The sequence below is a fragment of the Medicago truncatula genome, chromosome 3, assembly GCF_003473485.1.
Source record: "Medicago truncatula cultivar Jemalong A17 chromosome 3, MtrunA17r5.0-ANR, whole genome shotgun sequence".
In the NCBI taxonomy this organism is placed as follows: Eukaryota; Viridiplantae; Streptophyta; class Magnoliopsida; order Fabales; family Fabaceae; genus Medicago; species Medicago truncatula.
In genome coordinates, this window is record NC_053044.1 from 45,006,141 (window position 1) to 45,030,104 (window position 23,964).

The 23,964-nt window shown below is 32.0% G+C and overlaps 3 protein-coding genes and 1 non-coding gene across 8 annotated transcripts; 3 read left to right on the plus strand and 1 right to left on the minus strand.

The window, feature by feature from the left end:
• Positions 1-941: 941 nt before the first annotated feature.
• On the minus strand, positions 942-4,012 carry LOC11446456 (uncharacterized). 2 transcript variants are annotated; one of them, XM_003602186.4, is made up of 4 exons: positions 3,703-4,012; positions 1,900-2,394; positions 1,589-1,735; positions 942-1,403 (listed from the first exon to the last, which is right to left on the minus strand). In XM_003602186.4, the coding sequence occupies exons 1-4, from the start codon at positions 3,811-3,813 to the stop codon at positions 1,311-1,313; spliced, it is 846 nt and encodes a 281-aa protein (XP_003602234.1). In that variant the 5' UTR covers positions 3,814-4,012; the 3' UTR covers positions 942-1,310. The 2 variants fall into 2 exon arrangements, with proteins under 2 accessions (XP_003602234.1, XP_013461417.1); XM_013605963.3 differs by lacking the exon at positions 3,703-4,012 and adding an exon at positions 2,938-3,403.
• Positions 4,013-6,112: 2,100 nt separating this feature from the next.
• TRNAA-CGC (transfer RNA alanine (anticodon CGC)) lies at positions 6,113-6,185 on the plus strand. The gene has a single exon. It is a non-coding gene; the product is annotated as a tRNA-Ala (tRNA).
• A 3,280-nt stretch (positions 6,186-9,465) lies between these two features.
• Positions 9,466-13,761, plus strand: LOC11420454 (2-oxoglutarate-dependent dioxygenase 19). 3 transcript variants are annotated; one of them, XM_039831668.1, is made up of 5 exons: positions 9,466-9,942; positions 10,754-10,992; positions 12,336-12,678; positions 12,825-13,057; positions 13,548-13,761. In XM_039831668.1, the coding sequence occupies exons 1-5, from the start codon at positions 9,664-9,666 to the stop codon at positions 13,549-13,551; spliced, it is 1,098 nt and encodes a 365-aa protein (XP_039687602.1). In that variant the 5' UTR covers positions 9,466-9,663; the 3' UTR covers positions 13,552-13,761. The 3 variants fall into 3 exon arrangements, with proteins under 3 accessions (XP_039687602.1, XP_039687600.1, XP_003602235.1); XM_039831666.1 differs by lacking the exon at positions 13,548-13,761 and having other exon boundaries at positions 9,468-9,942; positions 12,825-13,461; XM_003602187.4 differs by lacking the exon at positions 13,548-13,761 and having other exon boundaries at positions 9,470-9,942; positions 12,351-12,678; positions 12,825-13,461.
• A 59-nt stretch (positions 13,762-13,820) lies between these two features.
• LOC11441468 (2-oxoglutarate-dependent dioxygenase 19) lies at positions 13,821-18,259 on the plus strand. 2 transcript variants are annotated; one of them, XM_039831669.1, is made up of 5 exons: positions 13,821-14,593; positions 15,626-15,864; positions 16,402-16,729; positions 16,932-17,223; positions 18,119-18,259. In XM_039831669.1, the coding sequence occupies exons 1-4, from the start codon at positions 14,336-14,338 to the stop codon at positions 17,178-17,180; spliced, it is 1,074 nt and encodes a 357-aa protein (XP_039687603.1). In that variant the 5' UTR covers positions 13,821-14,335; the 3' UTR covers positions 17,181-17,223; positions 18,119-18,259. The 2 variants fall into 2 exon arrangements, with proteins under 2 accessions (XP_039687603.1, XP_024633641.2); XM_024777873.2 differs by having other exon boundaries at positions 16,932-17,214; positions 18,110-18,218.
• Positions 18,260-23,964: the final 5,705 nt, after the last annotated feature.

Below are 23,964 nucleotides of genomic sequence, written 5' to 3' on the forward strand. Positions count from 1 at the left end.
GTGGTGGTGGTACGGGCCGTGCCAACTTTATGACTTTGGCCAATAAGCTTCAAACTTTGATGGCGGGGCCACACCGCTGTCCAGCGCGGCCATGCCTGATATTTTTTCACAGAATCTTTATATTTTTGGTCTGAATCAGCTCAAAATCTCCTTTCTTTTGCTCCAAGACTAAATCTTTCAAATATTTGTTCCTGAAATTAAATAACTTGCAATTGAAATAGTTATAAAAAGTAAATAAAAAACATAAAATCTAAATAAAACATACTCAAATAATCTATTATAAACAATAATTATTGACTCATTAATAACACAAGATAACACCACACACTACCTTCAATTGATCAAGTGTCAGTTCTAATAAACAATTAATTCATTTTTTCATTGATATGAAATGATCTAATAAGTAAATAACTTAAATCATGCTAAGAAGTTGATCATTGCAATATTTAGTGTTGTGAATTGATTCCCAACGTACTTGAATCAACTAACATAGACGAGCATTTTAGCAACTACGTACGAGAACTTGTTGAATGAATGCTTTATTAATTAAAGAATCCGTAAAAACACAATTTATCATGCATTTTAAATTAAAAAATAAATTTGAATATCAGATAAGTCACACATAATTGATTGGATCTCATCACTTATTAATTGATTGGACTTCTAGCATTTGAATTGACGCAATGAACACAGTAAAACTCACATACTTGTATTGTTATGCAACTTACTGTGATTTTTTTTTAATGTATGTTCATCGTTCTTGGTTGCAATCACATTTTTATCCAATTTAGCTTAACTAACTTAATCAAGTTAAAAGCTGTACTATTTTAATACCGCGGATCCACAGATCCTAACCAATAAATATATACATACCAGTTCAAGTATGTTTCTCAATTTTGAACCTAGCATTTTTCAAGATACTGTAATTTGGCAAGCATATATATTTTAGATATATAATAGATTTAATTTGACAAGCATAGGATATGTTTGATCATATACATGAACATAGGATGGGAGCATTTTTTTGCCACCTTCTCTTATTTAAAAAACCTATTTACACATCTAGAGCTCCGACTACTCATTACCGTCTACAGAGACCTTAATACAGCAGATAAGATTTGAAACTACCCTACGAAATTTGACATCTACTATATTTGGCAATTATTTGTTCAGTTTATACAACTCCTCCACCAAGTGTGTACACACACAGGAGTATATAATCCAATTCCAAGCACATATTATGCTGAGTCTGTCATTCATATATATGTCTTGGTCACATAAAGCTACTTGGTTAAACATGATTACATCATTCATTCCTTCTTTGCCTGATCAGTTTCTTCATTCTTTGCAAATCTTCCACGGACTCTTGGTTGACTGTCAGCTAGAGCCTTCCTGCAAGCATACTGAAACCAACCCAAATCATCATATGAAGAGCAACGGAAAATTGCAATGGTTAGTAGCTTCAAAAGTAGGTAATGATTTAGGTCATGTTCTAAGCAGGAAGAATTTACAAAATAACATTTTCAAGGCTTTTTATTCATGTTCAATTCTCACATATTTGAAAATGTGCAGGCTTATAATTAACTACCTTGATTTTCCTCCCGAAATTCCTCTTTGTCTTCTTGTTCCTGTATCTAGAGAGCTTTTGCAAGCGCTCCTCACTGCTGCAGTTACTGGTAAAAAACGGCCTCTCCACGGGAGATTGGACAACGTTCATATTAGCATTGCCAAAAGTCTGTCACAAAAACAGAAACCATCCGAATGAGAGGAATAAATACCTAGGAACACCTTAAAAGTAGAAATTGTTTGTGACTCCATACAAGGATCCACAATTTATAGGATAAACTGATAAATTATCCTATTTCTGGATGTGAAAAGTTGGGCTTTAAATTATTATACCTTTATATCTCCTTCACTAAATGATCTTCGCATGCCATAAACCGCATCAAAATCTATTCCTGAGATACCAAGGAAAGCAGGCTTCATTGCAGCAGATCCATGCATCCAATCCATCGAACTTAAACTTCCTGAGCTAACGCTCTTCAGTAATAATGGCATATCAGGAAGTGGCTTGTTTTCTTGAATTATGTTCTCGTCAATGTTCAGTAATGGAACCTTGATTTCTAGAATCTCAGAGAGTGGTGACTCCATTCCCGCCTTCTCAAATAGATCCTTTTTGCAATCATAGAATACATCGCTGAGAAGCTGTTCATTTTGAAGAATAGAAATATCTGTGGACTTTACGTCTTCGCCACAAGATATCATTGAGATGGCTGCTGTCATGGGATCAAGGTCAATGCCCGACTCTTCGATCATCGGTTCGGGTGCTTTGAACAGATCTCCCTCTGCTGCAAAATCATATTCGGACATTGCAGAAAACTGAACAAGGTCACTCTGCATTAAAAAAGTCATATCCATAAACAAAAAAGAGATTAAAAGATGTATTAAAGCACGCCTTATTGATGCGAATCAGACCATATATGATACAGACACTGTTTTTCAACTTTTGTAAAAAGAGAAGAAAAGAAAAACAAGTAGGAGGAAGATAAAGAGAGAATCTATCTGTGATAGTGAGGCGACAGGAAAAAAGGATGTCAGTAAAAGAACTGAGAAATGCTTTCAGAAAGTTTCAAGCACAATCTAAGAAATGTATAAATTCTCAGGTCTAGGAAATTTGGACTCAAGTATTTATTATCCAAACAGTACATATCAAGAAGAAAAGGAGTTTGTACTTTTAATTTTTTCAGTAGAAATCATCAAAACAGAATAGAATAGGAATAACACACCACATAGGCACAAACCAATATTCACACTGTCTAGCATAAGCTTTGCATAAATGAAAGCTATATAAAGCAATAACTAGCTTAGAAGCATCTTGTTCAAAAACAAATATAAACATATCAAAATACTTAAACTGCAAATGCTTAAAATCCTAACCATCCTTGTAAATCTCTACACTCAAGTTGGATGCTCTTCCTTTGACCAAAATGAGAAGGTGGATTAGTCAAGCCACTAAACCAAAGACCTAGCCTCAAAACCATCATTTGAAATTCTCACTGACCACTTTCATCATTAATTTAACAGGAACAGAAATAGCAAAAACCTTTCTACAACTATCTATAATTAAATGATTGAGTTAAGCATTACCAAATCCCTTTCTCTACACTTTTTATTTTCTATCCTTATTTTAAAGGAGGCAAGCGAATAAAAAGCTTTTTCCTCTTTAATCTCCCTCAGTGCAGCACAAAAAAAAAAGACAAACCCCACTAAGATTTCACACTTCACACTAGAAACTCATAAATAAATAGAAGGAAGATTATACAACACGGAACTATCACATAAAGGGAATATTTCCCTTTTATGCTCAATTTTATTTCATTTTCTATTACTTTTTCAGATCTAGCACATGAACACAAATCCAGCTGTTTCCACTTGTGCTACTACTATCACAAAAAAAACATTCAGACAGAAAGGAAGGACCAAACATCAAATGAAACATTAAAAACAGTTTAGTTATATTTTTTTTTCTTGAACTTCATACTAAATTATCAACCGCCAAACAAGGAATAAAACTTATAAATTATAAATAAATAAAATATTTATTATTGAATACAGAGTGACCCAACTGTAAAGTTTTAAAATTTATTGAATATAATGAAAAACCCATCAAAGAAAAGGTGAGATAGAGAAATGAGAAAGCACCATTGAAGCATTGAACTTCTGGTTTCTGCAGTAGTCTTCAAGTTGATGAAGCTCTTGAGAGAAATTATGTAGATAAGACCATGGGAAAAGAAGACCATTTTCTCTATACATTTTTGCTACACAAAAACACTTCTAGAACACTCTTAAACTTGGAAGAGAAGAACAAGAACTAAAACAAAAAGTACAAAGTGATGAGTTAGGCAAAGCAAGATAGAAAAAGTTGTATTATTATATGAAGAAAAGAAAAAAATAGAGCATAAATTTGGGGATGTTACTTAGAGGAGTTTGGAAGTATGATGTAACAGATATAAAATAAGGACAAAGTAGGAAACTGACGACACCATGTTATAATCTAGTGTCCCAATGTTGTTGTCAAGAACTTTATAATGAAAATATCGAAAGGTAGGGTATTATTATTTTAATATATATATATATATATATATATATATATATATATATATATATATATATATTTTGGGAGTATTATTATAATTGCAATTTGGAGAGTAGAGACAGATGAATTGCACCGAGCCAATATGACAATATCAGTGGTCATGGTGGTAGGGGGGACTGGAACACAACAGTGATCATCACTCATTCTCAGTACTATAGGTCACGGCAGTGTAGGACCACATGGAGTTCAGGACTACTTGAAGTCATTAACCTATATTGTCGTTGTAATAATTAATTATACTAAAAATTAAAGTTAATGAATATGTTAAATTTTCTTTAAAATTGTAAGCATTCTGTCAAATTATTATTGATTTTTGCAAATTGACAAATTGATCTTGAGATTGTAAAATGTCTGTCTTGAGATTGACAAATTTTCTTTACTTATGACTACGAAGTGAAATTTTAAGTGAATATGTACTTCTTTTACGTTGATCTCGTATCAATGTTATATAATACTAACGACTCCAAAACATAACACCAAATAATTCTTGTTGAGCTTTATTAAGATTATGCATAGCAGATAACACATTATGAGTGACCAAGGTATTAGTTAGTATCGAGTACCTCATTTATTTTTTACCACATCCCCCCATTCTTTGCCAACATTGCATACTCTTATTACAACTGAAAAAAAAAAACAATTGGGTTCTTCTATCACAGATTGCACAATTTGGTGGACATTGAACACCACGACCAATGAGTCTCATACTCATAGGAAAAAAATTACAACAAATTCGCCAAATTGAATTTTTTACTTACGGCAGAATTTTGGATAGCCAAATTGTATTCCAACTACCATCTATACTTTAGTTGGTCCGAAACACTGTCATTTTCAATGCAAAAATAATGTTCACTTCAAACCGAATAAATTGCATCTTTTTCTAACCTCCAAACAATGTTATCTTCCATGACCGAAATGTGCAGTGCAATGGTGTGTTTAAAGCAGTAACAATAGAATCAGTGTCAAGAAGAACTCACACTGCTTCCTATTATTCACCAAAGGTCAAAAACTCTCAAATTCACCAAGTGGTTCATCAACACAGAACCATCATAACGCCCTTTTTGGTCTAAACCTTTATGTTTTCACACGAACCAATACACCATTTTTACACTCTTAGGACAACAAACTTTGCACTCCATATACTACGGTAGCTACGCAAAACGTAGTTTGGGTTATGACCAATGCAAGTGATTAAGCTACCAGAATTTGTGAACAACTTGCAGCAGGCTTGTTTTCCAAGCATTGTATAGTTAAAGCCTTCAAACTTTTAAAACCCATGCTACCATGATTTTGTGTACATAGCCGTTTTCAAGAGCTAATGAATATTCTAGATTGTTCCCTATTATGTCCCCATCAAAAAGAATTCAACATTTTTTTTAATTTCATTATTAAGAGAGCTCATGATAAGAAAAATACTAATCCCGTAATAAGGTATTGTATTGACTGCAGAACTGACTTGATGAGAATCTCTCTACCAACTTGAGAAAGACATTGATTGCCTCAAGAAATAAAAGTAATCCAATTAATAATACATTTGTGTTAAAATAATCTTAAAATTCCAATATTTTATTTGAGTAAATCACATTGCTTAAAAACTCTTCTACAATTTTAACCAAGTCCAAAGGCAAATATGTATTGTCTAAAACAAAAGTGGAAGGATCAAGATATATCTCAATTAGAATAAAGCAAGCAGATCCATCAAATTAGATTTAGATTTCAGTTATTACAATTAATAAAAAAAATTATGATAAAGGATGTGCTAGGCAATTTATAAAAATATATAATAAAAATAATATGGCATGTCAAAGGGTTGAGTTGGCATATTCAAAATGTCAAAGCTGCTACTCATCAATCAAAACACTTTTGATTTGAATGAGTTTGGTTTAGAAACTAACTTACTCAGTCGCATATATTAGCATCACAAGATATATATTAAAAACTAAAACATAACAACATGGGGTTGTAGCTCATATGGTAGAGCGCTCGCTTCGCATGCGAGAGGCACGGGGTTCGATTCCCCGCAGCTCCAATTTTCATCTTATTAATTTGATTTTGTTGTCTGGATCAATCGGGTTTTGTTTACACATAAGGCCCATTGGGCTTCTGGTAGTGAGTGAATACTGGAACACAACTTTCCAACCAGCTATTCTATTCACCACCCCCCTTATAAATCGTATGCTCAATGTTTGTTTTTCTTTTAAACTCTCTTCACAGCAAATTCATTTTTTTTATAAAACTAAGCACAAGTATGTACGAATTTGTGCAAAAAAAAAAAAGCATGCGTGAAATTAATCTTGACGATCAAATGGTGCTTCGACCACGAAACTATGATTTATAGACTCGGAATCCTCTACAACCGCAGTATAGTATATATAGTTATTGTTGGTAACATTTACCATGGGAAGAGTTAATCCTTTCCCACCATGGAAAATGTGACTTTTCACCTACATTTGGCAGTCAAATAATTGTTTTTGATTTGTTGGTTTGGACAAACATAAGGATGAGGATCCTCTCCTCCAGTATTTGTCTCCTTCTCTATCCTACTCTAAATCTTAGCCATTCGATCGGTGGTAAATTTAAAAGAGAAAAAACCAAATTAATAAGTGACATATTTTTATTTCTTGAAGGATATATTTATTTTATTTAAAAAGTACGTACCATTTAAATGTTGTGTTTATTTATTTTTATTTTTTTAATATGATGTGGTATTTTTAATAAGATATATTAAAATGATAGCATAACGTTTTTTTTTTTTCCAATATCTTTTGCTTTTTCTTTATTTTGGAAAGGGAAAAAATGTTGATAACTAACAAAAAAATTTGATAAATGTAAAATACAAAAAATTGGAACATTTTTATTTAGCATTTAGAATTGGAACTTCAAGTTCTCTCTTCTGCCTACTACAAAATTGTGGTCACTCAATTAGCCTTCAACAAAAGAAAGAAAACAGTGCAAAAAATGAGTAAAAAATGTCATCTATAAACAGCAAAGGAGAAAACAGTGCAACATATATGATTTTGTCATTCAATAATTCAACCTTAGATTAATCAAATGGTTCAAATTTGAGGAAAGAGAGAAGGAGAAAATCAATGGGGACAAAAATTTTGGGCAATTTTTAAAACAAAAAAGTTATCATAGGTTGCAGTAACCCATCTCAACCATTGAATTTTTTTATTAATATATCAATGGTTAAAAGATCACCTTTCCTATGGTGGGAAATAATTCACCTTTCCCATGATAAATGCCACCGTTATTGTTGGGACAAATTTAATGTTCCCTCCGACTGAAACATTTTAATGCAATACTAGTGATTAATCTTTGTTGAAAAATATGTGGGGGCATTCGATACAAGGTGGGTTATTCCCTTTCAATATGATGTTTTTTTTTTTCCTTCATATATATGAGCCATAAATCAAACTATAATCACATGTTAAAGGAGCTGAAGTTCTTTTCCACTTGAATCACTTGATTGTTGATATCTGGCTTTCTATTTAATCAAACACACATAGGATTGGTATATAAGAATATGATGACTATATTTGTTAGCCCTACTACTCAATACTCCTTTAACACTCTGTTTTTATTGTCTATCTCCCTCTTCATGTTACATCACACGTATCACATTAGTATCTTTATATTTTTTCCCTATGTTGATAGTAAATACTAACTTAAACCTATCCGCTCACCACAAAATACCTAAACAGAGAGTGTTATATTTGATAGTATCAACCAAACTCTTTGATGAATGACTGAACGATTGTTTCATTACATGTATAGAGAGTGATATATTTATGGGTCCTACTAATCGGTGTTCCCAGGGCACTTGTTAAGCATACCATAAAAAATAATTATTACCATAAAAGGAAACTGTTTTTGACTTTATTATAAATTAATTACACAATTTCAATGCATTAACTACTATATAATTTCCTTTTTCATATCCTTAACCAGTGCACCGGGGCACCAGTTAGCATTTTCCTATATTTATTAGTGTTGACAATGAAAATATCATACATTTTCAAAGATATGAAAACTCATAAATGACAACTGAAATTTATATATGCTTGTATGTATTTTGAGTTTAGTTTGGTAGAAAAAGAGGGCAATGCCCCGGTTTATTTTGTCTTCTTGTTTATTTCTGAAACGTTTGTAATATGTTCTTTAATCAAAGAGCAGTGCTATTTAACGGAAGATATATTGTCCTGAAATCATCCCCAGACACATTTAACCAATCAAAACTCTTCATGGGCGGAAAATAAGGAGGTGATGGGATATGGTTTTTATGAAAATATTAAGCGAACAGGAGTCGTGAATTTGTCACTGCGAAATTTATCAGGACGTATGACATTTTCCTTAATCAAAATATATACATACTATTTTCTAGTATTTTCTAGCGTCCGTCAATTTTTTTTGTCTGGATCTGCCAATATATAAAGGAAATTTTCCATATATATTATTAATACGAGTAAAAAACACGACTACAAGTAAAACAAACATACCATAGCTCCTAACAAAAATCACAAGTAGTTGGAGAATTAATTCTCGTCGTTGTGTTCCTTGATCGGTCATAGTAACTCATAATTAATCAAATCTTTGGATATAATCATATATATAAGTACCATAGCGATATTTGCGCTTTGAAAGAACAAGATGTTTACGTTAGAAGAGAACACGTAGATTGATCAGTAAGTTGGCTACGACGTGTTGTCGCTGTAGCTGCATAAAATTAAGAGGTACTCGAAAACATCCAAATACCAGCTAATATGCACAAAAGTATTATTGAATCAAATGACATAATTGCAAGTTAAGAAGAATGGACGAGAAGCACTTGTTGTCCATATATGTATGGATTGGTTGATTGAGTTTCTGTAGAATATTCTTACCCAAAACATACCTTAATACAGACGTAACCTTAACAAAGACATAAATAAGTAAGGTACCACATCCGTTATTAAATATGAAACACTTAAAAAAAAAAAATCGTTTTACTAACATTAGCGGATAATTTTAAATCAAATTCTTATTTATCTATCAATAAAAGATAGGTAGATGTTTTGACCAAAACAAAAAAAAAACATAGGTAGATGTCACTTATCTGAGTTTACATAAATTAAAACCATTTATATTTGTCTTTCACTTTTGTGTTCTTCCCCGCCACTTCTTGTACTAGTTAGAATGCATATATCGATTTAATATATTCCATTTTGATTTGTTATAAAAACATTTACTAATCTTTTGTTAATGAGTAGTGTTTGTCACAAGTAATTTTAATTCACTGGCAACGAGTGTTTCTGGTCCATTCCCTTATTTAAAATATCATCCTTTAGCCGCTTATACCTTTTTTTGTTTCAATATACGGTATACCAGTAATTACAAGTACACTCTGTTTATATTTACATCAATACTCTCATCACTTCCTAATCCTCTACGTGATTGCAATCGCTTCCTAATTACATCAATATTCAATATATATCAATTCCACTCAAGAACTCATCAAAGATACATCCATGGCTTCAGCTACTACAATTTCATCATCAGAACCAACAAAGGTTCATACATCAAATATTTCAAGCATCAAAGCCTTTGCGGAATCAAATGGAACCTCTCTCATTCCTTCCAATTACCACTCCCTCACAGAACATGGTGATATTATTGATGTTGCAGATGAGATTGCAGCTTCCATCCCAATCATTGATTTCTCTCTGCTCACTTCAGATGACCCTCAAATCCACACAAAAGCTGTTCATGAACTAGCCAAGGCATGTTCTGAATGGGGTTTCTTCATGGTAACTTTTCCTTTCTACCTATAGTAGTTTTCTCAAATGATACATGAAATTTAATGTCAATTTTTTTTTTTTTTTATTTTTTTTTAAAATTTGGGAAGGAGAAATTATTATCATGGTTAGATATATCTTTGAACTTGTTCAATAATTAACTTTTATTTTCTCTCCCCTTAAAAAGCCGCACTTTCTAATCATACAAAATTTTCCTTCGAATAGTTTCAGTCTTTGTTATGAATTCAACAAAAGGCTAAAACTTTGTTGTTAAATTAATATAAATATATATATTTTGAATATTTTTTTAAGCATGTTTAAAATATTATAAAAAATCTATTCAATTTTTAGGTACGTATTTTTTTTAATCACGAGATTTTATCATTTAAAAAAGTTCATGTTTAATACATTTTATATTAAACAATTCTAATTTTTTTCGGAGAACTTTGAATATACATGATGGTAAAAAAGATCATTCAAAAATTTAAAAGTTAATATTTTTCCAACAAGAATCAGAATTGTCTATATTATAATTTTGTATGGATTAAAAGGTGCCATTTTTTATGCTGACAAAAAATAAATTTGATGAACTTATAAATATTAAATCAAATTTAACCCTCATTATTTTGACAAAACATTATTATTATTATTAATAACGGCGACACAAATTACTACTTTACATATGTTGCATATGAGATTTATGCTCCGTCTCTTGGACAATATTACACAGTCAAGTTCTTAGTTATCAGAGAGGTCATACTCATACATGATAGACATATTAACAAGATATTAATGCCAACTAATATGGTCTCCCAATGTTCAGCTCACAAATCATGGAATTCCTGAGAGTCTAATGGAGGAGTTGATGAAAAAATCTCTCGAGTTTCATGATTTGCCGGTGGAGGAAAAGAAAGAGTTTGGTGACAATGGTGAGCCTTTCTCACCCATCAGACATGGCACTAGCTTCCATCTTCCAGCAGAGAGTGTACATTTTTGGAGAGATTACCTCAAAGTCTTAACATCTCCCCAATTCAATTTCCCTCACAAACCACCAGGTTACAGGTATTAAGTTCAACGTAAAATAATTTCTGCTCTACAAACGAATATTAATAGAGAGAACCCTTCAAAAAATAAAGAAAAGAAAATTAATAGAGAGAAAAATTGATGCTAAGACAATGCAATAGAGAAATGTTAACGACTACCTCCGATGTACTTTTTAAAGGTCTAAAATGATAACTTTCATATGAAAATGTATATTAGAAATTGAACCATTTGACTTTTTAAAAAAAATAACTTCTTAATTTGGAAGTTAACAAGACCCTATCTATTGTCTATGATGTTTACCGTTGTCAAAACGGAGCCACCAGGCCCGCATTAATAAATTTTACCACTATTAATCATTATAAGTACACAAATAATTAAAAAAGTCCCTCAAAAAATATTAGTGATTTGGATAAACTGAGAATGTCGATCCATTGATGTTTAATGTGGGGGTGGTACATGAAAGCATTCTGACGCTCAAGTTAGTAAATGACCAAATTCATATGAGGTTTTAGAGTAGAAAGATTGTGTACTTTGCATTGTTGTTTGAATGAGTATCTATACCGTTTCGACAAAATGTTGTTGAGGAGTAAAGGGAGAACCAGTACAAATTGCGCCCTTCATAGGTATGTTCTAGTAGTCATTGAAGGACATTAAATTTGTTAAGGTGTTATGAATTGCAAAAATCTTATGTCAGGTGGATTGATTCTCAAGTTGAGTGTACTTTAAAAGTAGGTCGTGAAGTAGTATTACATTAATTATTCAATAAAGCTAAAAAAAATAAAAAAAATTCTTATATATGAGATCGGAGGGAGTATTTAATGAGGACTTTTCAATTCAATCTGATAAAACTAGCAACTCGGTTGGGTAAGTCCAATGTGAGCCGAATCATTTATTTATATAGCACCAACACAATTAAATCAGAGACAAATTATGAAGTTTTTTTGGCTTGGGGCTTTAGCCGCTCTTTTTCCAAAAAAGAAAAAATCTGAGAGGAATTGTTTTTACTCGTAGTTTTAATCAATAATTCATATGTTTCTTTTTAGGCTTAAATATGTATTTCATTCTTGCAATTATGGGTCGTTTAAAAATTGGTACTTGTATTCGCTAATCCTTGCACATTAACCTTGCAATTATTAATCATTTAAAATTTCGTCAGTGAACCCAGTTAATTATTGTCCATTCCCATACCATTTTGATAATTTGATGATGTGGCAGTAATTAACTGGGCTCAAGGACGAAATTTTAAATGATTAATGATTGCAAGACTAATTTGCAAGGATTAGCGAATACATGGATTAATTTTTAAACGACCCCTAATTGCAGGGATGAAATACATATTTAGCCTTCTTTTTATTAATTAGTCAACATTTGTGCAGGGAGGTTGCCTTTGAGTATAGCCAAAAAATCACATGGGTGGCAAGGAAATTAATTCAAGGAATATCCGAGAGCTTAGGATTAGAATCCAATTCCATAATTGAGTCATCTGGTTTTGACTCTGGTCAACAAATCATGGCTGTGAACTTGTACCCTCCATGTCCACAACCATACCTTGCTCTAGGGTTGCCTGCACATTCTGATGTTGGCTTCTTGACCTTCCTCATAGAAAATGGAATTGGAGGTCTTCAAGTTAAGCATGAGGATAAATGGATCAACGTGAATCCCATTCCCAACTGCTTAGTTGTCAACATTGGAGATCAACTCGAGGTCACTATACTCTTTTAATTGTTTCACATACATTTATGAAATAACAAATTAGTCATTGAAATTACAAAAGTCATTGCAATTTCCATTACCAATAGTGGTTAGCTCATTTTAGTGTTTGATTAACGTTTATCCTTTGTATTGGTTAGGCTGTGAGTAACGGGAGGTATGAGAGTGTGTTACATCGAGCAATCCTCAACAACAAGGATACTAGAATAAGTCTTGTAGTGGTGAATGGACCTGCAGAAGATAGAGATATTGGACCTGCTCCTGAACTATTACTGAAAGAAAAGCCATTGTTCAAAAGTATCAAGTATCGTGATTATTTCTTACTTCAACAGAAGTCACGATTGTCAGATGAAAGGGCCTTGGACAAGATTCGGTATAGTGCTCAACAATGACATATATGATATGGTTGTTGTTATTTAATGGTATGGGTAGAGGGCATTGCTCATTTCATCAACAAAATTGTTCGCCTACACCTAAAAAAACCTTCAATACCTCTGACGGCAATTTTCGCTCCTTAACATTTAGTTTAGAAGTGAACCGCAGTTAACTGTCGTTGAAGGTATTTTGATCTTTTTTAGATGTGGGAGAACAATTTTGTTGGTAGGATGAACAATTTCCACGTGTAGTGTATAGTAGATGATGTCTATATGTTCAATAAAAAAAGATAATGTTCATGAGAATGTGATTTTAGCTAGTGAAATATGATTTTCGAGTTGTTATTCAGATTGTTTAAAGTACTTCAACTTCTATTGTGGCTCTTCAGTCCCTTTTATTCAATATTCTTTGTCTTATCCATCTTTTCAATTGAAAGCATATAATTTACAAAGAGTTTAACTCTTGTTCATATATTCTTACCAATTTAGGTGACCAGGTTCTTTCTCTTGGATGATTCTTCGATCTCACTGTTCCTCTTTAGTCTCGAAGCTTTAGTTTGATGTACAGGGTTGCACTCTTTCGTCCTTTAGTCTTTCCAATTTCATTCTAAAAATAAATAAATGGTGCGTTGGTAAACTTTGGTTAAACAATATACTCAAAAGCATGTATATTAGTCATGTAAATACATCTTAGTTGGTAGCCGCAAAGATATTGATATATTAGACATTATGATACATGACATATACTAAAAAATATATATATACGTAATGGTATCATTGCTACAGAAAATGACACATGCCTTAATTGCCTTGTGCCATACACGGCCACGTGGATTGGTGCGTCTAGGACTTCAATTTTTCTCAATAATTTCATTCTAAATATCATATACTCCCTCCGGTGTTATTTATAGAAAAATTTTCAATAAAAAATTTGGTCCAATATATAAGAAAAAATCATAATTTTTAAGATACATTTATGATTTAAAAGACTTTTTTAACTCTCATTTAATGTTTGTCTTTCTAATATTAGTGAGTTATACTTCACAAATTTTTATGAAGGTATATTTATAAAAACATTCAAAAAGTATGATTATCTTGGTTTTCATGATTTTTGGTTTCTTTTCTTATAAAAATTACAGAGAGGAGGGAGTACATATTTATTATTCTCATCACTTCTTATTTCTCTTCAAGATCACACTTCAATAATTCTGTCTGTTTATAATTACATCAATACTATTAATTCAATACCAACCACTCAATCACTCAAATATACATCCATGGCTTCAGCTCCTTTCATTTCATCATCAGAACCTACAAAAGTTGATGCATCAAATATTTCAAGTATCAAAGCCTTTCCTATTCCTTCAAGTTACCACTCCCTCGCAGAACCTGATGATATTGTTGATGTTACAGAGGAGCTTGCAGCTTCCATCCCAGTCATTGATTTCTCTCTCCTAACCTCAGATGACCTCAAAATCCACACAAAGGCTGTTCATGAACTCGCCAAAGCATGTTCTGAATGGGGTTTCTTCATGGTAACTTTTTCCTTTCTATCACTTTTCCTAGTAGTTATCCAAATGATAAATTTTCATGCACTAAGGGCACATGTTACAGAGATCATGATAGAAATTTTGTGTGAATAGTCATGCATTTAATTTCTTTAAAGTCTAAAATTTGTTTTTTCAAAATAAAATTGCTACTTTTGAATTTTTTAACAAGTATCATTAGTGTATCTCCGATGACAAATTTGTAAGAAAGTTGAACTTGGTTTCATAACCAATATTAAGTGGCTCTCATAACTCATACATACATATTTAGTTTTAGCAACTCTTATGAAATACACAGACTTTTAATGATATTTGGTATTTGCACTCAACTTTTATCTAACCCCCTAAACCCTTAATGTTTTCTCTTATGCAACAACTTTTGATGATATGGTTGCCTATCTAAATTCTAAACCACTTAAACCTTTTAATCTCTATCGTTTTCTATCTGAAAAAAGCTAAGCATTCTTTAGTCAATACAATAATCCTGAAAACAATTTTAATCTTTGTTGTTAAATGAATACATTTCAATGTTTTTTTAGATATGTTGAAAACATTAGAAAAATTCTTCCACAAATAATTAAACTCAAAATTAATATTTAGATCTACGAATTTTTTATCTTCAACCTTTGTCATTGTGGAAAGTTTACATTGAATCCATCTCATGTTACAAAATGCTAAATTTTTGTTGAAGAACTTTTTTATAATGTTTTAAATATGTTTATGTAAAATCATTTAAAAGTTGTGGAATAATCAATCATACTTTATTTCAATAATAACAAGATTTGTGGCATTATAAATTTGCATGGACTAAACAAATACAATTTTATTATGAAGACAAAAACATATTTAACTCCTACCGTTACTATTAACAGCGACCCACACGACTGTTCTATTATTTTCTTATTGACTTATATGATATTTAGACTCCATCTCTTAAAATTACAAAGTCAAATTCTTAATAACCATCATGTGTGACACATAAAAGATTAATGTAAACTAATATTGTATCTCAATGTTCAGCTCACAAACCATGGAGTTCCTGAGAGTCTAATGCAGGAGTTGATGAAAAAAACTCACGAGTTTTATAATTTGCCAGAGGAGGAAAAGGAGGAGTTTGGTGACGATGGCGATCCCCTCTCACCCATCAGGCATGGCACTAGCTTCCATCCTCCAGCAGAGAGTTTTAATTATTGGAGAGATTATCTCAAACTCTTAACATCTCCCCAATTCAGTTTCCCTCACAAACCACCAGGTTACAGGTGATTAAGTTCAACACACACAAAAAAAAAAAAAAAATTCTGAATTGCCGACGAAAATTAGGGAGAAAAATTGAGAGATCATACACTAATTTTAGAGCTCATACTTAACAAGGTGTTTCCAACCCTATTTGAGATAACTCGAATCTCAGGTTTGGGTCAATCTGACGCATCATGTGTGGTCCATTTTGAAAGTACTACCATTGTTGACTTCTCTAACATTTATATCGCACCAACGAGATAAAATTTGAGATGGATTTTATTAATTATATCTTATTTTTATCGATGATTCATATGTTTCTTTTTAAGAGAAATTCTACTTTTGGCAAAAAGGTGTATCGTGACAAATATCAAGATGTTACAATATTATGTTGACTAAACCCTACTCCGCATCTATATTTTACTCCCCATGAATTCTAGTAAAGTTGATATTCAATGGACCAAAATAATTCGTGATCCTTTTGGGACGTTCATTCTCGTGACATATAACACTTCTCTTTTAATAATTAGCCTAGTATTAAGTAGTCAATGTTTGTGCAGGGAGGTTGCGTTTGAGTATAATAAAAAAATCAATGGTGTGGCGAGGAAATTACTTCAAGGAATATCTGAGAGCTTAGGATTAGAATCTGATTCCATAATTGATTCATCTGATTCTGACTCTGGCTTACATATCATGGGAGTGAACTTTTACCCTCCATGTCCACAACCACACCTTGCTCTTGGGTTGCCTCCACATTCCGATTTTGGCTTCTTGACCTTTCTCATTCAAAATGGAATTGGAGGTCTTCAAGTTAAGCATGAGGATAAATGGTTGAACGTGAACCCCCTTCCCAATTGCCTAGTTGTCAACATTGGTGATCAACTTGAGGTTACTAAGCTCTTTTAATTGTTTCCCATATATTTATGAAATACGTTGGTCGCATATATAAACGAAAAAAGTCAAATAAATTTGATCAAATTTATTTGACTTTTTTTGCTTATATTTAAGATCAAAGTAGGAACAAATTTTTGCTTATATTTAAGATCGGAGTATGAACAAATTAATTAACGTTATCCTTTATACTGATTAGGCTGTGAGTAACGGGAGGTATGGGAGTGTGTTACATCGAGCAATCCTTAACAACAAGGACACTAGGATAAGTTTGGTAGTCGTGAATGGACCTGCACGAGATAAGGAAATTGGACCTGCCCCTGAACTATTAGAGAAAGAAAAGCCATTGTTTAAAAGTATCAAGTATTGTGATTATTTGCTGGTTCAGCAGAAGTCACAATTGTCAGACGGAAGAACCTTGGACCAGATTCGGTATAGTTCTCAATAATGACATGTATGATATGGTCTTTAATATTACCTTATTATTAAAACAGAAATGATACATAAACACCCCTGCCTTGTACCACTCCTTATACCACTGCCCACGTGGCATTAAATTTTTGTCTCATCCAATCAAAAAAAATCTTCTCTTTCATCTCTGACTTTCTCTTCTCCCTCTCTTCACCTCAGACTTCTAATTTCCACCGCCCCCTCCGCCTGAAACCCTCTGCCATTTGTTTCCCCCTTTCCAGTTCTCTCTTCCTCACAACTATCACAACCACCCTCTGTCAGGTCTGGAGAAAACCGCCGCAGCTAGCGGCGTCCATCCTCCCACCATTGTAAAACAACATAGCTGGAAAGATTCAGCGGCGGAGATGTTGTTGTTGTGTTGGAATGATGAAGGACGAAGGAAAATGTTGAGGATTACAATTGTGTTAAGGTAGGCAAGAGGGTGTGAGCAGTTGAGCAACCACGGTGGTAGTGGTGGGGGAGGGTGGATGGTGTCGTCGGTGGTGGTGATGGAGGTTGGAAGGTGCAGTCGGTGGCGGAATGAAAAGGAGAAGGAGTAGAAGATCTAGGACGGGAGGTTCGCCGGCGGATTGTCGCCGGGAACGAAAAGGCAAAGGACGACGTCGTTCCCGGAAATGGAAGAGATAGATGACGGCGTCATCTCCAGTAACGGAAGAGGCAAAGGACGACGAGGACTGTGACGACGATTGTGATGGTGGTGAACAGTGAGGTGTTGTGTTTTTGTTTCTTCTGGTGTGGTGAATACTGAATAGTGAGCACGCAGAGGAGAGGAGGGGAAGATGGTAGGTTTATAAGCATTTTTACAAAACTGCCCTCCATTTAATGTTGAAATATCAAAAGTGCCTTGCCACATGGGGGGTGTATAAGAGTGGGTTGCCAGCTGGGGTTGTCTACCTATAAGCACTCTTATTAAAAATATTGATATGGAATATGGTTGATGTTGTTAATTAATGGCATGTGTAGTGGATAATGTTTATAATATTGAGTAAAAAAAAAATGAAGTTTATATAACCTCGAGTTGATTTGTTGGTGAAGATTTGAGATTTATAAGTATGCTTCTGTCTTTTTCTTATGTTTGAACTTGTTTTAAGGTGTCAATAATTCATGTGTTGAGTCGGTCTATACAAAACTTTATTTGACTTTAATTGAGGCTTTAGTCCATGGACAATTAGATTAATCCTCTAAATTAGTCGGGCAATAAGTCGAATACATAGTTTCTAAAATAAATAAATGTTTTATAGAAAAGTAGTAAATGTTCGAAAATAAATAAATGTTTCATTTACTTGTAGCAGCTCTCTCTTTTTTTTTTTCTAAAGGGAAAAATGAATTTAAAGTGGGGAATTTGGAATGGCTTCTTGTTGGTTTACAAAATTTGAACATGTATTCATGAATCACGACCATGTTTTCCGTATACTATACGGTGTCTGAATGTGATCACAAAGTCAATAGATTAGATCCTCTGCATCTAATTCTTATGGTGCAGTCGGCTGTAAACCGTTAGATATGTCTACTTTATTTAGATTCTTAGATTTGTCTAACCGTGTACAATTGACTTCAACTTAAAGCCATTACAAAGAATCTTAGTTCTTAATACGAGTTAATTGAAGACGATGAAAATTTTGTTGTTTGTTAAGTAAAATCGCATGATGCTATTGAAGAGGTTGTTGAAGTTACATATTCGTATAATATTGTTTGAAGAGTGTTCTGAGACATTCATTAACATTTCTCAATTATTTCCTTCGTCCTTAATTTTAAGACTACTTACAAATAAAAATTGTTCATAAATAAAAGAATCACTACAATTACTAGATACATTTATAACTCTTTTTTCAATAAGCTATGTCAAAATTATATAATAACATTGATTCTTGGATTTATTTGACGTAATTGAACTAAATCAATTATTGTATTAGGTGTGAATAAATGACACCGTCTAGATTTTGTATTAATGGATTTATTTACAAGTCCATATGAAATTAAAGTTCTGTTCATGTATGGTATGGGAGGATCAAAGAAAAAAATATTTAAAAAAAAATAATAAATAGATTTTAAATCGGGTAAAATGGTCTAACATAGGTGATTTTAAATCGGTTCAGTGTTTTAAAAAACTGAAATGTATTAAACCTTTTTAAAATGTGGCCAACCGATCTAGTTAATAGATTTTAAATCGGATTAAGTTAAAACTTAAAAGAGAAACATATACTAAATCAACGTATAAGTCGGATCTAGAATCGATTTTAAAACCCATTTTCATTTGATTTAAAAGTGTTTTTTCTACTGGTGTGTGTTATGAACAACAATATCTAGATAAATTGCATTATGCAAATTAAGGTGGATATCGTGAAAATAAACGTGATAGCTGCAAGTAGCATATCACCAATTTGGGTGCTCCAACTCCTCTTACAATAAACCAAAATGGATGCAATGGATCTAACATGCTTGCAACCACAACCAAAGAGGAAGAAAACTCACACAAAGTAAAAAAAAATAAAAAATGCTTAGATGTCTCGTAAGTCGTAACTATGGCAGCAAATAAAGCAAACTGAAACAACAACACAATTAACAACAACACAACCACAAATGAAACCCATTGCTAACGTTATTATCATCAATCTTGATGTTCACATTTTGGCTTTTATTTTATTGTAAATTGTTGGAACACAAGCTATTTATAATGGGAATTTAAAAAAATTCTCATGTCAACTTTCTTAGTTACTGCTCGTTTATGAGGAGATATGAAACCATTAATTTTGTAACGGTCAAATGATATTGGTCGTTGGATCTGAAACTCATTTTTGACTCATTTCTTCTACTTACATTAAAAATTCTCTTGAGTTGTCAAAGAATTTTCCTTTAGATTATGTTAACGAGCTATTCTTTTTTTATCCAACTTTTTATCCCATTCAGAATTCTGTCCAATCGAAATTTTATTCCTTCCGTATTTTTATTCCTTCAAAAGTAAGAGTGGTCTTGAAGGTAACCAGGCATGTTTATGTTCCATATGGGCTTGTTCTTGGTTGGGTTTGTTCTTGCACTGCCAACCCACAAGTTGTTTCCGGGTAAGGTTAGTGTGACCATTCGACCACAAACATAACATATAGTATACATCACTCGTGACGCTTTAACTACCTTATCTAATTCTCCTATACTAGAACAAGTTTTTGTCTGATATACTTCATAAAATGCACAATCGTAAATGACCGCCAACATCATGTGTGGAACATTAAAACAGTAATCATGATGATGGACCTTTTTTAGCTTGCTGTCACATTTTTTTTTTGAGCGAAAAAGTGGGTTCATATACCCACCCAACCAAATGGCTAATGTGCCTTATTTACAAGTCTTAATTCTAGCAAACACTTTGTGGTCCTCATTTATCTGAACGAATGATACATGAACAACCCATGAACCTCCACATTGTAGTGGGTCATAATTCTGAATATATATCCTATTTATAGGTATTGATGGGATGAAAAAAGTGGAACGTATTTGAACCATTTTTTGTTGGTATAATATGTTGGACAACCAAAATATATAAAGAAATTCAGATATTGATACAAAAATTAAAAAGTAAAGAGATAAAATAAAAATATATATGAATATGAGAGAGAAAATTAGGACAAAAATATTTAAAAAAATGGTTGTTCAAATATCATTTATTTAATACATCGGAAAAAAAAAATCATTTCTCTTAAAAAACACTACTATTTAGATTGAGTTTCCCCTCTCTTTCGTTCTTTTAGAAGCCAATACTTTGACTAAGAATTAAACTTACACAGATCATGTCATACGTCATTTTCGGTACAGCTAAAAGGACCGGTGATATCATCAAATTATATGACTATATCAATTATGCTCATGTAATATGTAACTTCATATAAAGAAAGAAAGTGTAGAAGTGGCTTACTCACTCTAGTTTCAAATATAAGTGAATGAATAAAATGAAATTTGAAAAGCCTCTCAAACAACAATTTTGTACAAAAACATAATAAGGGTTAGTTGTGCATGTGTTAATGTCAACCCTGGCCAGACAATGAACATATTATCAGCACATGTCATCCCGTGGCATGTTATGCGGGCAGGACTCCATTGTTGATTATCTTTTCATTATTAGTCTAATCATGTATTGTTGTTGTTTAACATCGCCATCTTCACTTAACTATTGAAGTATAAATGTATAATTGCTGCAATCTATATAAATGAAAAAGAAGCTTATAACAATTAAATCAGCTTATTCAATTTTTTAAAAAGTTTAATATTGTTTTTCGTTTAGTCACTACTATACATGACTAATGACTAATTCAAAATAAATAAATAAAATATTAATATGGGAAAAAAACAAAAAAGTATTATAAATTTACGACGAATGACGCAAAATAACGAGTTATAAAGTTCGTTTCCACAATGTTTTTATTATTTCAACTAAACACCTATGATGATGATTATGATTTACGTAACATCGGGTTGCACTTGGCAATTAGATTGGTTGATTTACTCATAAGAGATTAAAAGGTAACTATGTTATGTCGATTCTCTTCTCTATTTGGGTAACTTTAAACTATAAACTTCTTACTTGATTTTAAGACATTTGAACAAAATAGTCAATTCACTTTCTTGGTTACCTTCGATAGTTACTGCTCCATGATGTCTTAGGTAAGCCCAATTTTAGTCTTTTAAGGGATGTAAAAAAATTAATTTTTGGGCCTAAAGAAAAATAATAATAAGCCACCATAAAAGAAAACTATTATAAATTAAACTCTAGTGGGACTTGAACCCATTACCATCAATCAAACATAAGTGGCTATGTGCCTACACCACTAAAGCTTCATGATCAACGTAAAAAAATTCACTTCTAATCTATATATGTATTATTTTAGTGCCATACATATAAAAAAAATTACGCCCCAAAAAATTTGAGGTCCAATGGCATAGCCAGGCTCAACGGGCTATGGGCCGGCCTTGAGAACATGATGAATACTTAATTTAACAAAAACAACTTAAAATAATGATATATTTGAAAATGACTTACTTGTTAATTATTATATTCTTGTTGACTGCTGCTAAGACTTCTTCTATGTTATTGTTGTTTGCATGAAAGTTTCTATACTATATCATGACAATTTATATTCAAAGAGAAATTAGTTCAAGTATTAGCTCCTACCAGTCTTTGGTCTCGTTTGTTATAGAACCAAAAAAAATGTGATTTTTTTCTCGACATCGATTAACATAGATATTAATTGTTATAAATTTAATATTATAAAAATCATATATTTTTAAAAAAATATATGTCTTAAAAATGATTTTTATGAGAAGTTATTCAAAATTGCTTCTGGTTTTAAACATATTATTGAAATTTTATTATCCAAAAAAAGTCACACCAAAGAGATGAAATGATTTTTTATGAAGCGCTATTCAAACCAATTTCACATTTGATTTTTTTTAAGAAAAAATATCTATTTAAAGAATTGTAGAAAAAGATGACAAATCATACATATAAATATAATTTTTTTTAAAAACTTTAAAAAGCTTTCTTTAAAATATATATTTTTTTTAAATAAAAGTAATTTGGTGGCTCACTCAAGTTTTTTTCTAGCTATGTCATTGAAAAGAGAAAGGAGACCAGGGTGGGATTGGGGGGAGAAGTTATTATGCATAAGTCAATTCCTTATGCACCATGCATAAATACTTCACAAAACCATTAGACAATGGTTTCTCATAGAAGACTATCAAAATCATTAAACCATAATTACGGTTTCAGTAATAATTTTAATGTATAACATCTTAATCGATCATTATTTAAAATCATGTAACAATAATAATTTCATTAAAAACCATTACACAATTATCTTAGTTTCACATACAAGACTATGAAATCATATTATCAAATCATCTAAGCCACTTTGCAAGCTTTACTTAGTTCGGGTACTAATCAGTCTCTTATGATATTTTCAATTATTCATATGAAGGTTGTCTGGTAGGAGTTTGAAATACAATGCAGTAATGCACGCTTACAGTCTTTTATTGACATTGCCTTGTTTCAAAGTAAATTCATCATTTTTTATCTTTAAAATTAAGTGGATTGGGAAATTATTCATATATTATGCCCTCTTTCATACTACGTGATACATTAGCATTAGGTCAGGTGGGTTTCAAGGAATTGGGAATTTTGAGTTTTGATTTTAAATTTTGTAATTTGAAAATAGAGTGCTCACGTATATTAGACAATAGAGTGCTCACGTATGTCATTAAGTTGCTCTATCATTCTAATAAATCAACTATGTACTCAATTGATTAGTTAACCCAAGGCCTAAAATAAACAATATGTCAATTCAAAACATCATTAAATAATATTTTGACAAATTATAGATTATTGAAAATCTGGTTCAAACCAAGAAGAGTAGTGGAAGGAATTAATGACACCTTTTGGGCATGATGAAAAAGGAAACTAGAACTAGAAAATAGAATGACAAAGGATAGGATTGAATTGTTAAAGATTTATCATAGCTATATATCTTAATACATTTAATTAAGATGATCATGCGGTATGGTCCACCCCTTTTTGTGTTACAACAACTAATAAAGCTTAATCTAACTTGATCCAAAATTTCTTCATCCTCACGTCATATTTATCAGCATCCTAATAAGATTAATAATGAATGAGCAAAGCAAGTGGGATCAAATAGAAACAAGAAGCCCCCAGTCTATAATAAGTTTTGAGTTCAGTGGGTAATAGTGGAAGTGAAAAGTCTCAAAGTAGTAGC